At 40.3% G+C, this 14,910-nt stretch overlaps 1 protein-coding gene across 5 annotated transcripts in view; it reads right to left on the bottom strand.

Annotated features, from left to right (window-relative positions):
* The window catches only part of XPOT (exportin for tRNA), a 29,488-nt gene extending 14,590 nt beyond the window's left edge, over nt 1–14,898 (bottom strand). For 2 of the 5 annotated variants that reach the window (XM_027682146.1, XM_027682142.1), the window contains exons 1-10: nt 13,748–13,880; nt 10,231–10,363; nt 8,505–8,587; nt 7,315–7,371; nt 5,707–5,776; nt 4,334–4,552; nt 3,584–3,768; nt 3,073–3,241; nt 1,162–1,398; nt 843–881 (exon numbers count right to left, since the gene is read on the bottom strand). In XM_027682146.1, coding sequence (XP_027537947.1) covers nt 843–881; nt 1,162–1,398; nt 3,073–3,241; nt 3,584–3,768; nt 4,334–4,552; nt 5,707–5,776; nt 7,315–7,371; nt 8,505–8,587; nt 10,231–10,290 — 1,119 coding nt within the window. In that variant the 5' untranslated portion in view covers nt 10,291–10,363; nt 13,748–13,880. Of the gene's footprint in view, nt 1–842; nt 882–1,161; nt 1,399–3,072; nt 3,242–3,583; nt 3,769–4,333; nt 4,553–5,706; nt 5,777–7,314; nt 7,372–8,504; nt 8,588–10,230; nt 10,364–11,321; nt 11,435–13,747; nt 13,881–14,727; nt 14,832–14,852 lie in introns of those variants that run through there. The other 3 variants (XM_027682144.1, XM_027682145.1, XM_027682143.1) reach the window with 3 other exon arrangements.
* Between the last annotated feature and the right edge of the window lie 12 nt (nt 14,899–14,910).

The following is a 14,910-nucleotide window of genomic DNA, read 5'->3' on the forward strand; positions in this document are numbered from 1 at the left end:
AAATAAAAAGATTCAGTGACAGTATCAAAGTTCACCTTAGACAGGTACATAATTCAGTTTTCTTTGTAAAGGAAAAGGAATCACACCTGTCAGCTGTATCAACTTACAAAATACCTGCAGCAATCTAACCAGTTCAACATCCAAATCAGGACATCTACATAGATGTCCTATAGAGAAAAGAGATTAAAAGGACTGGGCTGAAGAATTCAAATAAAAGTTTATTACTTCTAAAACTGGACATAAACCTTACTTATTAAACTTTATGCTTTATATATAAACTGAAGTTTATCTCAACTCAAGCATATAAACTTGATCTAAATGTGTATTTAACATATTGTTTAATATATAGCTGCTTATAATTACAACTGTTATAGCTGAATTGCTGCTTGTTTCATAAGTTTAACTTATATTATCATGGGGTTCTATTTATGACAACCCTTCCTAGACTTCTTCCAATCCTTTGGAATTAGGGCAGGTTTTAATAAAAATACAAAACTTCAAGAAAACAACTCTTCTGTATTGATTTAAGAATATTCTGTGAACAGTACAGCCTGTACAGGAGCTTACCAACACATTCTTAAGGGTTGTTTGGGAAGACCAGCTCTAAAATAGCTTTCATCTTTATACACAATTCAATATAGGTTTACTATTTAAGAAACAAATGTAGTTACTTAGCAGAAGATGGAACACACTGACCTTACTTTTAAGTCTTCCCTTTTGATTATTGTCACACACATATTTCAAGGCATATACAGGAAACATGATTTGTTTCAGCAAAAGGAAACATTCTGATTCGATGTGTTCTTGAAGAATAGAATTTGCAGTAAAAAGAAAATACTTACCTCTACATTAGCTTTTTGTTGGTCTGAAAGTGCAGAAAGCTGTAAAATAAAATGTAAGTGTTATTTTTTTTGTATACTAACTTCTTTATTACTAATGGGAAAAGACAGTCTTGGTTTTTAACAGCCAATGATTTGCAAGCCTTCTTTCCACTTAACACAAGATTCAAACTCCTTCAGAAGGAGCACAACCACAGGCATTAAAGATACTGAATGCTATTAGTAAAAACCTATTTTGCAAGTCAGTTTGCACATAGTATGAGATCTATATATTCACAAAAATATCAAATGAAATCATATGTTAAACTGAAGTCAGACATACTTGTTTCAGGATGTGAAGGTAATCATAACAAAAGCCAATGATGTTAGAGGAGATGTCATCATCTTCGTGAATTAGCAGTTGCAACATCAGGGCCACTTTTGCTTCAATAGCTTGTAGAGTGTCTTGAGCACTCTTCATATCACCATTTTTTATCAGTTTAGTCCAACTAGCTATTAATGCTTGCCCCATCCCATTGACCAGCTTAGAAAATCTGGCCAGAAAATCCACATCATCTTCCTGCAAGGAAAGACACCCAATTAAAAATACTATCAGAGCTTATGTTTAAATGGCATGAGCTCACAGACTGTACTACACATCTAACACATAGAAGTAAAACCAACATTTGTCTCCTAGACAGAAAGTACAATTGCTTGGTTCCTTTTCCCCTGGGAATGGAAAGAGAAAAAAATTAAAGCAATGTCAGATTTGGCTGTCCTCCATTACACAACAGTAGCTTGCTTCATCTTTTCAGATTAGTTTTTTTCTCTTTTTACTTTACAGAAAGAAGCAGGTTCAAAGTAAAAGCAGCAGCACATACCTACCATAAATTTTAGGCTGTATAAGAGGAAAATCTTTTTATGGGAATACTTCAAAGAATTAACAGCTGTAGCTCACTTCAGAAATACTGATAAAAAGTAACTTTCAGTACTGCCTGTAAGAGTGAGTTAATATTAAATATCTATGGCTTGCTTTTGCTGAAATACATTGATCAGAATTGAGAAATAACCCTAGACCAGTCACCCCAACAGATGATTTGCTCCCTGCCATAACTGTGCAAAAGCTAAATAATAACAAGTCTACCTCATAAAGACTGAGGTAAGAGTTTTTAGAGGAACACCTTCTGAATTCATGAATGCACATGTTCTGCATTTTAGTAGGAATACAAATTTGACAAAGACTTAAAAATTAAGAGATAACTGCCTTGCAATCTAAGGACTACAGCTTCATAAGAAGTGGTTGCTCCTTCTCCATGGCAGGTAGCAAACAGCTGTACCTTAAACACTATGACTGCCAGGGAATGTCTGTTTAGTTAGTAGGTATACTTTTTCAACTGCATGAGAGATGCCCCGGAGCCCTGGAGAGAAGATACAAGGACTCCCTGAAACAACATCTCAGCCACTGTCATATTGATCTACATAACTGGTCTACTCTGGCCTCCAATCAGGAGGTCTGGAGACACACCATCTATAACGCTGCTGATGCCTTTGAGAAAGCACGTAGGATCACTCTTGAGAAAAGACAACGCAGAAAGAATCGTGCCTTGCAGAATATACCACCTAAGGAGTCTTTCTGCTGCGCCTTTTGCAACTGGACGTGTCTATCTCGTATTGGCCTTTTTAGCCACCAACGCGTTTGCAACAAATGTGGGTAGAGCCCTTCCCAAATCTTCGTTCGCGAAGCCTAGCCATGATGATGATGATACTTTTCCAGCTTATCTATAAGCATTTCAAGCCTGACACTTGATGGTACAGACATGCAAACCAGCATGCATGTCCTTAAGAAAGCTCTTTCCCCTACCTAATTATGCGTAGCTGATCTAATGTCTCACCCTAAAAAACTCTACCTTGGCTACAAGACCTATTACAGAATCATTCAGAAGAGAAGATTCGAGACAAGGAAACACAGAAGTAGCATTAACAGTAAGCACAACATGCTTTAGGAGAGGAACAGCAGAGTTACATAATACCTTGCTTCTAAAATGAAGTGCTGCATTTAAATTAATAATTAACATTAATAACACACTCTTAGTTTAAATATGAGAAAACCATAAGAAGTGCTTAGCTTCGATGCAGAAGTATAAGTACTTCTGCCTAATCTGTGGACTGTTTTATAGTTTTCTGCACATTTGCTTATTTAAGAACTGTTGGAAACCTATGACTCGTTCCTATTGTTAAAAATCAATACACAAACCTGATCAATACTGAAGAGGCCGGCAGACTGCAATACTTGACATAAAGATTCAACCAATTTTGTTTTATCAATTGGGTCCATTCCCTTATTTACAATTTCAAACAAACAATCACAGGCTTCTTCTCGGAGAACTTCCACAGACATGTGACCTAGCAGCATATTTATAAACCTTCAGAGAAAAAAAAAATTATTTTCATATGTACAAAGTAGCATTGCATAGAAGCTTTATACTGTGTTTCTTTTTATAAAATAGTTTTGAAGTCTATTGTACTGATTAAACCCAGCATTTGACACATTTTAGGGAGAACACAGCAAACTGAATAGTGTTTAGTTTGGTCATTTTATCAGCTTGGCTTGCAAAGACAATCACTTTACTAAAATTCCCCAAACTCCAAAGATTTATATATAGAAGTCCTTCTTCCAAGATGAGTTTTGATTCTGTTTCATAGAAATACAGTCAGCACACTATCACAATTGTTTTTGCAAACTTTTTCCATCAAAACCCTCTTACCTTTCATTGGCTATCAGGTTCAAATCTATCCAGGATACATAAGCTCCAACTACTTCAAGGCACTGGCATGTCAGCTCTGAGTTATTATATTGATAGTTCTGTAAGATTTGGTACCACGATTCCACCAAACTTGGAATGCACTGTTCCCTCATAGTATCTTTTAATAAGGTGTTCCTACGAGCCTCCTATCAATACAGAAAAAGGATAAATCAGTGTTGTTGTGGATTAGCATCTAGTTAAATTAGTAGCAGTTCTGTATCCACTACCACACACCACTTGTCCTAGCAAGATATGTAAGTCAAACCAGAAACCCAAAGTGAACGCTTTTTTTATTTTCCAAGAAATAAAACAAAAATATCCTAGGTTTGTTTGTTGGTTTGGGTTTTTTTACCTCAATGCCCAAACACTGAAAAAAAGGCCCTCTAGATGATTAAACGGACTTCTGATGTTAGGACTCCTTGAAACACACACCAGAAGAAATTAACATTTTAAAATTAGTCAGTCTAGTATTAAATTGGCTAACTCAGTCCATTAGTTTTTGTTTGCTAGCTTTTCAAGCAAAAAAACCTCATTAGCTGAAAAGTATGAAGCCATAAAAGGCATTAAACAACATACGGCTTTTGGATTTAAACCACCCAATGTTTCTAAGGAACAGCTGCCACAGAAAAAGACCATATCTGCAAACCTTCTGCTCTAATGAAAAAGAACTTTTTTGAAATTTAAAACAAATAATGCAAAACAATAACTTGCCTCTGATGTATGAACAACATCTCGGTCCACCAGCTCAGCATCAACAGCCATCAGGATTCTGAGGTACATATCCACACCCCGTGGATTAAGGTCAACTACTGATAGAATGTCAAAAAAAAACTTGGGCCATTTTGTGAGATATTCAGTAACAAAAAGCAACGCAAAGACTTGTGCTGCTTTGTTGCGAATAAAGGTCTTCTCAGGCTGGGGATTCAGCATCTAGTAGAAACAAGACATTTTATTCGTATATTAAATTATACTATATTAGAGAAGAGTCTTACATATTTGTTGATTTCTCTATAGTGATTAATGTACTACCTCTCTTCCTGGTTGAGACCAATAAAAAGTCTCACTTTTCCAAGGATTTTGCAGAAAATTTGGCTAAGTCATCATGCAACAAAGAAAATATTCTCTCTGAGTGATGCAGTCCTGAGCTCTTCATTCAGTACCAAGACATTAAGTGTACTATTCAAAGACTAAAAGGTCATTTGTCAGTTTGGTAAAAGGAGTAAACAAGAACTTCCAGAAACAAGTTAGTCTTCTTGTAGCTAGCTTGTGCCTGTATTAGATGTTCGCCTTAAGAATAGTAAAGGACGTTCCTAAATCTAAGATCATAAGGGAAAAAAATCTGTCACTACCAATCTTCACCTCTCTCCTTCCTCTTTTATAAACCCCTAAATGGAACAGTTTGTCATAACGAGAAAAGCAATTTAATTCACTTCACAATAATCTGTTCTTTTTAAAGAGTTGTACTATATTCCATTTCCTACTATTAAGTTCTCTACACAGCAACCATGTTATTCTCCAGTGCAGAAGTGGAATGACACCTAGATAATGGCAGGTATAGAAAAAGACTTGTGTAAGCCCACCTGATGATTCTGCTCACTGCAAACTCCTGGGTCAGACTGATATTACATGTTCAGCTTTGTTAACTAATTCCACAAAAAAGAGTAGTCCATACTCTGTCACAATACTAACAGAGGGGTGATGCTGTTGATTCATAAACATCTGCTAGCATTTTAAATCGACAGGAGTTTGCTCAGGAGGGTCTTAGAATTACTGTTCCTCCTCCAGGCACTCAGGAACATCAGGAATCTGTATTATAATTCTTTAAAGGGAAACTTTTAATACTCATTTCGCACACAACTGATTAAACCACAGTCATTATATTTAGCGTTAAATTCAAGCACAGACTTCTTTACAACATTTGATTTAAACAATTTCTCACAAACCTTTAACCATCGGATACCGAATATCTTCAGGAATCCATCTTTAAACTCAAATAACAGATTAAACGTTTAGCCCACGCTCAATGCCTTAGGCTAGCCTACTAAAAGCCTACTCTGTAACACTGCTGTGAAGGACAGACTTACCTGTGCTTGCAGCCATGTTATGAGCGTTTCCCTAATTAGCTGCTGCTGGACTTCAGTAAGTTCAGAGTATCTGAAATAAAACACACTGAGATCAAAATACAACAGCTTCATGACAAGTGCCAAGTAAGGCAAAAACTCTCAATATGGCACATAATGCTGCAGATCAACATAAATGGAAGGTTCCTAGAAAATGAATTTACAAAGTTATTTGCATGTTAAAATTTTGAATCAAAGACAAAAATACGGAAAAAATTTATTTTTTTATTTTATTGCATTTATTTTATAAATCCATATTAATGGATTACATTTTGAGGTACTACTGCCTCCTATATTGGAGTAGGAACTTGAAACTTTACAGGAAGGGTGCTCTATCAGCTCTAAACAGGACTTATGACCCTGACAAAAATACACATTTGACCATACGCTATGGGGAGAAGGAAGAGACATCTGTATATGCTCAAATTTGTTTACTACACGTGGAAGACTGTCAACGGTGAAAAGGAAGTCCTTCACTGATTTGACCTACAGTACATTTATTATCAGACATATATCAAAAACCCAAGCAAACAGGTAATTCTGCTTTATGTCATACATACATTTGGGGAAATTTTGACATTATATCCAGCCCACCTCAAATGCTAGCCATACAACACCTTCCCAACACAAGCAAAGCTGAGAACACTCTCTTTGCAATACAGCTAGCTATAGGTCTGTAAGTCCTTAGCAAGAATGACTGCTGAATGGGACTCCACTGTTCCTATTCACAGCTAACTATTCATTAAAGAGAAGAAAAAAGTAACCCCACTGAAAATGCTCAAAGAAAATAAGCAGCAGGAAAACAAGAGAAAACATACTGCAGGAAGCAGATGACAAAAATGGAACAAGCAGAGGAAGGTGGACAGTAAGGTAAAATAAGGTAAATAAAGTCACAGAAAATTAAGTCTTTAGTATTTGCACTCAAACAGAACTGTAAAAAGCAGTTCACAAAATGCATCTTATTCCTATCTAAACCCAACCCACATGTTCGGTGTATTGCAACCAGTCACGGTGATATTCCAAGATGCCATGATGCTCCAGTCCAGATGAAGGGAGCCCAAAGTGAAAAAAAAATATAGTTCCATGCAATGATACTGATATTATTTCAAAGTATTTTTCCCTAAAATTACAATTCTATGAAAATACCACTCAGTGAAAAGACTATTTTCTCTTAACATCTCTGCCATGGTTATTGAATGAATAAGGCTTTGTCTGAAGTCCAGGAGTCTGTACTGGGCAAGGCTGCTGCTTGCAGGACTCTCTTCTGCAAAAATCAGTGAGTACAGAATAAGGCTTGAAATTCCAGAAAGGAATGGCTAAGTAAGTTTCAAGAAATCCTTGGTAACTGGGTCTGTGTTGGGCCACACACAGGTGTTAGACTAGCTAAGAGTAGCGTGTGCTGCTTAAAACCTCTCCCAGGAAAAGGTGAAGAAATACAAGAAAGTCCTCTGGACCAGATTACAGCCACCTCATCAACCATGGCAAGACAACAGACACCATTTTATTTGCAAGCAGAATAAAAAGGGAAAATTAAATGGATGTATATAGGTAGTATCAGGAAAGATTACTCACTTGAACTTAATTTGATGTTCCAGGACTTGAAAGCAGAAGAACTTGATGTGATCATCACTAGAAAAGAAAATTCCGTTACTGGCAACAATATCGTACACTTTCCTGGGAAGAAAAACATTCCTCAAATATTACAATAAGATTGCCCCTTTGGCAAATCAAGAATAACTGTGCACCAAAAAAAAAAAAAAAAAAAAGCTGCTGCTGTTACTTCAGAGCAAAACCGAAAAATCTTGAGCAGTTAATCTGATAGAAATGAGCAACTGTTAAACTAATATTTACGCTCGATATTAGCCTTTTCTTTTCTACAGCCACCTATTTGCTATGCTTTGATTTCAGTAATGAACATACAAAACTACAATACCGATTGTATCCTGCCTTTATAAAAATCTGCCAGGCTTAAATACTATATTTGAGGTCCACTAGTACACCAAGTGCAAGTTGTACACTGCATCTCAAAAAGCAAAGGTGAAGACAAACTGAGGTATACATTAGGAAGGTACATTACGCATGCTATATAATCTATATGACTTTATCTTATTATCTGAACATTTTAACTATCATAATGTATTTTTTTAAAAGACTATAAAATGCTGTTTTCTAATATTGTGTGGTTTTAATTACTGCACTGTTGGAGTCAGAAGTTTTGATGAATCATTTACAAAAAAGCATTCACTATAAATTACTGCTGTTATTCAGGAGATATTCACCCCTCAATTTCCTTCCAACCTGAATTATTCCGTAATACAGCGACAACCTAGTATTTTTTATGTAAATACACAGCTTTGTGCAAAAATAACTGAGACTACACGCTCTTTGCATCTTGAAAAATGGGATGGCCTACTCCATAGAACAGGGACAAGAACTGCTTATGGGATTACTACGTATAAAACCTATGGTCTCCCAGTGGGCAATTTTCAGCACTCCTTCTTATGGGGATAAGATAGCGCACTCTTTTCCCCTGGATTTCATAAAGCAGCAGTCTTTAGGCTACTAGATTAATATGGAGTTTAACTTATACACTGTTCTTCCTTGAAAGGCATTATACAAAGGCCACAGATCAACTATGATACTAAAAATAGTATGAAGACCACATTAACTTTTAACAATTTACAGTTTGCCTAATATGCTGCACAGCTAAATCTCAGCCACACATATTAGTAAGAAAATAAAGAAATTATTAACTGCGTTACCTGTATATACTCTGAGCTAACGCTTCTGCACAGACTTGCCAAGCGTCCTGAGATATCTTAAGCTGTTCAAAGTAGGCTAGTGCCTGCAAAAAATTAACTTTAAGTTTCATTTTAAAAAAGAAGAAAGCATACAGCAAGGAATTAATTTACACCTGGCCTCATATTTAAACAGCTCTCCTTCAAAAAACCAGCAGTATTTGGATACATTCAAATATTTATATGGCTCCCTAATTACTTTTAATACAGGACTGTTTTTTTCACCTAATAACATAGGTACCCATTTGCACTTCACATTCAATACAAATATTCTTGTTACTTAAATAGAGAAGTTGTAGAATCAGAAATGCTGAGGTGTGATGGAACCTCCAAAGACAGTTGACTAGAGAAAGTTGCTCAGGGCCTTTCTATTTAGGTGGAAGTTCAAATTAAAATTCCTTCCACAAATTCTAAAGAGAAGGTGATTTAGATTTTTCACTGAAAACAATTATTTTTGTTATACCACTTTGCCTGTATCCAACACCCCAAGCTTAAGAAACATTCAAACACTGGCCACTTGGACAACTGTCAGTTTAGAAATCTACTACAGAAATCAGATAAAATCTTCTACTAAATTTTAGATAATCAAGTTGCTTATCAGAACTTATAAATAGCTTTTGACAACAGTTACTTTGATTCAATTGCTTTAGGATCCAGTGTGCCTTGTAATACAAAACAGTAAAGTAAGTTATGAAACAGAGATTATTATTCAGAAATAAGTTCTAAAATAAGAATTCACTTCCTGTAGTTAGTACTTGTGATTTTCCTAAACTTCACAGTTTGAAATGGTTTGATACTTCCTTTATGTTACATCTTACATAATGAGCAAAAAGGTAAGTCCCCTTCTGCTATGAAATATTTCAAAACTGGGCAGACTGCATAGTTAAAAGGTCAAGAAATCTATAAGCTTCAAATTTTAGCGATATTCTACTAACAGAACACTAAAGATTAGCTATATCTATCCTCCCAAAAAGGACAAATACCCAGAACGAACACACGTAATAGGCTGCTTAGTAATACTGCATCAAACCACATTTGTAACTTTCTTATATGTTCCAGGATTTGTTTTATGAACACAAAACCACGGTATTAACATACCCATTTCCAGAATATTTTACTGGAGATTCTCTTGTAGACAGTTGAATCAACTTGGTAATCAGTAAGCAGAGATAATTACTCAATAGTTATATAAATAGTAATGTCTTTTCATAGTAAGTAACTGTTACCCACACACCATGACTATTTTCTTAAACTACGACAATACAAGCTGCACTACAGCTGAAACCACACATTAATTAAAAAGACACTAAAGCTAGGTAATCCATCAAAATAATAACTAAAAAACACATATAAGAATCAAAAGGGCTTTTTATTCAATGCTGCTTTTTATTCAATGAGAACCTACATAAGGAGCTGAGCAAGAAGTACAAAGAATTGAAAAGACTTAAAAAGTCAGAGTCCAGAAAAATAAACTCTATGCATGTTAAGTGTAACTTCACTGAATTGATAATAGACAACCGTCAGCTTATATGTTTGCAACGTGACTTTGTATTATACTTGCCACCACAAATCCCATGCGTTAGTTAACAGAAAAAAAAAAACACAACCCCCCCAAACCAAGAAAACATGAAACTTTTGCACAGGAACAGCACCTCCAGTTACTAGAGAGAAAAGGAAGTTAATTACATACTCTTTGCCTGAAGTCTGCATCAGCATTTGGGTTTAGCCCTAAAAGGGCTTGTTCATCCATTTTACTGCTATACTCTTTGTTTCCTGCTCCTAACTGGTTTGCCCACTTCTTCTAGAGGGGAAACTACAATCATCTGCAAATAGAGAAAGAAAAATTGTATTACTCAGCAAAACAGGAACAATTAAAAGCAGGACAGCAACAATCACACAAGTTTTCCCACAAACATCAAACACACAGTATGTACTCCAACTGAACATGAATGGACATACTTCTGATACAGATATCAGAATTTTAAGTCCTTTAATCAACTTTTCACAGTACTATATTTCTTACTGAATAAGGCAATTTTTAAGTTTCCATATATTTCAGTTCTCTTGAAAAGAGTTAACATCATCTGAATTAACAGAGAAATGGCATGATGTGTATTATTCAACTTAAAGGCTTAAACTCAAATTTCAAGCATGCAGAGGTTTCAGCAAGATATGACATAAACATAAATCTGCTACTTTTTTTTCAGCTGTATTTTTTCCCCCACCACAAACTTAACTGCAAAAAAAATCTCTACTCATCTCTAATATTGTTAAGATGCCTCATAATCCCCTGGAGGGGCAAAGCTGTTAGGAGGTCTTTCTTCTAAAGTAAGCACACACAACAGAAGTGTCTTAGAAATTAACCACAAAATACACCATACTGAGTTGTTAACAAAGTTTTCTGTTCCTACTAATGAGTGCTGATTTACTAACAATGATTTTTATTTAAAAAATTCAGTGTAAAATTAACAAGCGAGCTAGGCAAATGTTCTAAAGATGACATGCCTCTTCAGGCTGTTCTGCAATGCTCTGGTGAAACGCAGATAATTAAAAAAAATTTTAAAATAACCTCTGTCAAATTGTAGGATGCTGTTAGACAACAAGAGGGACAAAATCCCATCTATTCTTCAAATCTCTGCCTCACCTCCACCCCATGGTAACACAGTTAATTAGGCCTGAAATCAGGCCTTGTTACGTAAGTATGTAGGAGGTAGGGGAAAGGAAGAGACAAGAGGAAGAGATGAAGTACAAAAGGTCTGTGGTTTGAAGCTGCCTACATACCCATAGGTAGTACTTCTAATTTCTTAGTATTGCGTGTCTTCTGCACGCCCTCTCTACTGTTCACCCTCCCCCACGGGAAGAAAGGTGGCAGTGACAACTCACAGCAAGCAGGACTGAAAAGGAGAGCCCCAAATTTAATGTGGTGACAGACTTTTCTATAAAACTCAAGACAGAATACACTACCCCAAAGTGCATAATGAAAAGCAACTTAATAAGTAAAACTGAGTTGATACAAAAAAATAAATTGCAGGTTTCAGCAGCATAGAAACCAGAAAGTCTGGAACAAAGAGATGACTCGTGGCAAAAGAAGCCTCACACACTGCCTTAGACAGTGATCCCCCTCAGGCAGAACCTTCATGGATTAAAGTTGCTTTGCCAAGCCTTCTCCCTCTGCATCCCCAGCCCCCAATCTGTTTTCCCCATAATCGACATCCAGACCAGCCAGATTAAAATAAAGAAAAAACGGGTTTTTTTTTTTCAACAGCAACTCATCAATAATAATCAGCAAGTAAAACTATTTAATATACAGAAGCATTTTTTCCATATTTGCTGATATCACTACATTTTTTATCACTACTACCTTTTGGACAGATGATCTATCAAACACGTATTCTCTTCACCTGTTATTACTAACAGCAATACCAATCAGTTCTACTAATTTTATAAGTGCTACACAAGTATATTTAAAATTTTAATTTCTACCATATAGCCTTTTCTAAAGAGTTTCATCCCGATGACCCACCTCTGAAAGACAAGTGAGATAAACTATCTGAATGAGCCTTTTGAGAAACCTAATAAAATAACTTTTCATGCCTCTGGTTTTACTTAAGCAGCCAGCCTTTCCACCACAAATCTATTTCACCAGCCGGTTACACTTTGAAAGCAAAACTGAATTGTGATTTTAATAGTACTCACAATTCACAAAATCCATTACAAAATGCACTCAGCTATAACATCAAGTATGTCATTAAAGCAAGTTTTATTTGTAAAAACAATCAATAATATGCAGCTGTGTAGATAGTATTGTCTTTTTTACTTAGAGATGATTTTTTTGTTAAGCAGTACACCATGCTGGGTGGCAAATTCATCTTACTACAATCAGGAGGGTGCAGTTCCTTAACAAGGAAGTCATACAGGTATGTCTCATCAGGATAGTTCATTCCCTTTCACTTATTAAATACTGAAAAATGCATTTGCTAGTAGAGACTGTTTTCATATCGGAAAGCAGGGGAAAAAAAGAAAAAAGGCAACTCACTTTGCCCAGTTAATAATGCAAACGTGGTCAAGGTGCGTAACTTCGGTCCAGACATGCCCCAATAATAAAAGAATTCAGAGCATTTTAACTACAGGTGCTAAGCACGGGAGCAATTAAAGCATACTTCATTTGCAGCACTCATTTTAGGTATTTACAAGAGTGTAATAGCATAGGGGGAGCCTGTGACATGCCTCATTTGAATTCCCTCAGTTTTCTCTCTAATAAAACAAAGACAACAAAATTAATCTTTAACAATTTTTTTTGCTCTGTTTTGCTTGCGGCAAACCTTGAGCGTATTTACAGACTCTTAGGGTTCTAGAGCCTTCACGCTGACCTAACACGCGGTTAGAGCGAACAGCTGTGTAGCTATTGCTACTTCGAGAACTTTTCAACCGGTCTAGAAACTTTTTCTTTCTGTAAGTGACACATTAGGTCTTCATTTCAGGCACATTCTGACTGGCAGGAATTCCCCGTGAGGAGCAAGGCCTCCTTGCCCCCGCCCCAAATTCGGTCAGGAGCCCGGTCTCCCGCGGCTGGAGAACCAAACGCGGCTCCGCAGTCCGGCCGGGGAGGGCGATCGCGGCATCCAGCTCCGCGACGCGGACGCCGGGGCTGCATTAACCCCTCCAGCCCCGTGTCCCGGGGCCGCTACGAGTGACCAAGCACTCGGCTCTCCCGCGGCGGGGAACCACCGCTCCCACCACGCCGGGACGGGCGGAACATGGAAGAGCGGGGAGGTCCCTCCCTCCCCTCTCGCTACGGTCCTACGATTTCTTCCTTCCCCCACCAGAGCCACAGCGGAGGGACGGCCACGGAGGCGGCAACTCCCGGGAACAGAACCGCACCGCAGGCTACTGCGCATATTAGCGGAGAAAAACACCGATATTTTTTCGCGGCTCCCGGAGGGTGGGCCCAGCGGGGAACAGTCGGCTGCGCCCCCGCCGCCCCCCAGCAGCGGGGCTGGGTGGGCACGGAGGCGGCGGTTCCTTCCCCCCCCGCCCCGGAGCCTCTCGGCCGCGGGGGAGGCGGCGCCAGGCTGAGGGAGCCGGCCGGGGGACTCGCGGGAGCCCGCGGGCGCCACCAGCTCAGCCCACACCGCCCCTTCCCCGCCGCCGCCGGGCTGAGTCACCTGCGCCGCGTGTCGCGTCCTGCCCGCGCCCCCCGCCCGTACCTTCCTGGTCAGTGCTCCATCACCGCCGGCTCCCGCCCACCCCTGCGGCTCCACGGCCGCCACGAGCACAGGGAGCGGGCCGAGCCGGGCCGCGCCGCCTCAGCTAGCGGCGGGAGGAGGAGGAGGAGCGGGACCGCCCCTGTCGCCAAACCGGCCGGGCGCGGCGCACGCCGGGATGCGCCCCCGCCCCGGCCCCGCCGCTCTCTGGGAGTCGTAGTCCCACCTCCCTCTTCGGTACCGCCAGCACTGCTGTAAAACCGACCGCACCGACGGAATAAACCGGGGCTGCTCTGCAAATCGTGCTGTGTTAGCAGCAGCAGCGAGGCCGGGCCTAGCCGCCGGTGCGAGCTCCGCAGTCGCGACCGGAGCGACTTGTTCGGGGACGCGCACGGGGAAGGGCCCGGGCTGGCGCGGGCTTGTCCGTGAGGAGCGATCCAGCAGCTGTCTGCACATGTGGCACCGGGCTCCTGCGCTAAGGGCTCAACAACGCAGCGGCGCGTGCGGGACTTGGCGTGATCAGGCGCCCGCATGTCCGTAAGGACTCGGTTTAAACGGCCGGGACCTAAACGGGAACAACTGCAGCAATACGCTGCAGTCATTTACAACCCGTCCCAGCACCGCTGCTGTTACAGTATCTTTCAACAGTATCAAAACCCACTCCCGCCCCGCGGCTACGGCAGCGCAGCTCCCTAAGCCGTGAGGCGCACAGCGCTCGAAGACCCTCACTCTTCCCCCCAGCAGAGCCGCTGCCCGCGCACGGCGCGCTGGGGACCGAGCACGCGGCGGGACCAGCCGCAAAACAGATCCCATAGAACTGAGTGGGGGAAGAGATCCGCAGGGGCAACCTCATGGTAGCCCAGGGGTCAGCCCTGCGCGCCCGGCTACCGGCCCGAGAGGAGCGCGGTGCCTCCGCCTGCAGCCTGCCTGCCACGTCCCCCGCGGCAACGCGAGCAGAACCAGCGGGAGAAGGAGTCACGCACAGCCAGGCTGCCCATTCGGGTCCGCGGGCACGGTGCCGGAAGGAGGGCCCGGAGCACCGCAGGCCGCACGGCAGAACGAGCGCGGGCCGGGTTGGGCCATGCGCATCCGCTGGCCCAGAACCCACCGCCACCAGCGGAGACTGACAGCTGCGCCCTCCAATCGCGCTCTGCTCCCAGCCAATG

The sequence above is a fragment of the Neopelma chrysocephalum genome, unplaced genomic scaffold, assembly GCF_003984885.1.
Source record: "Neopelma chrysocephalum unplaced genomic scaffold, ASM398488v2 Primary Assembly neopelma1_62, whole genome shotgun sequence".
In the NCBI taxonomy this organism is placed as follows: Eukaryota; Metazoa; Chordata; class Aves; order Passeriformes; family Pipridae; genus Neopelma; species Neopelma chrysocephalum.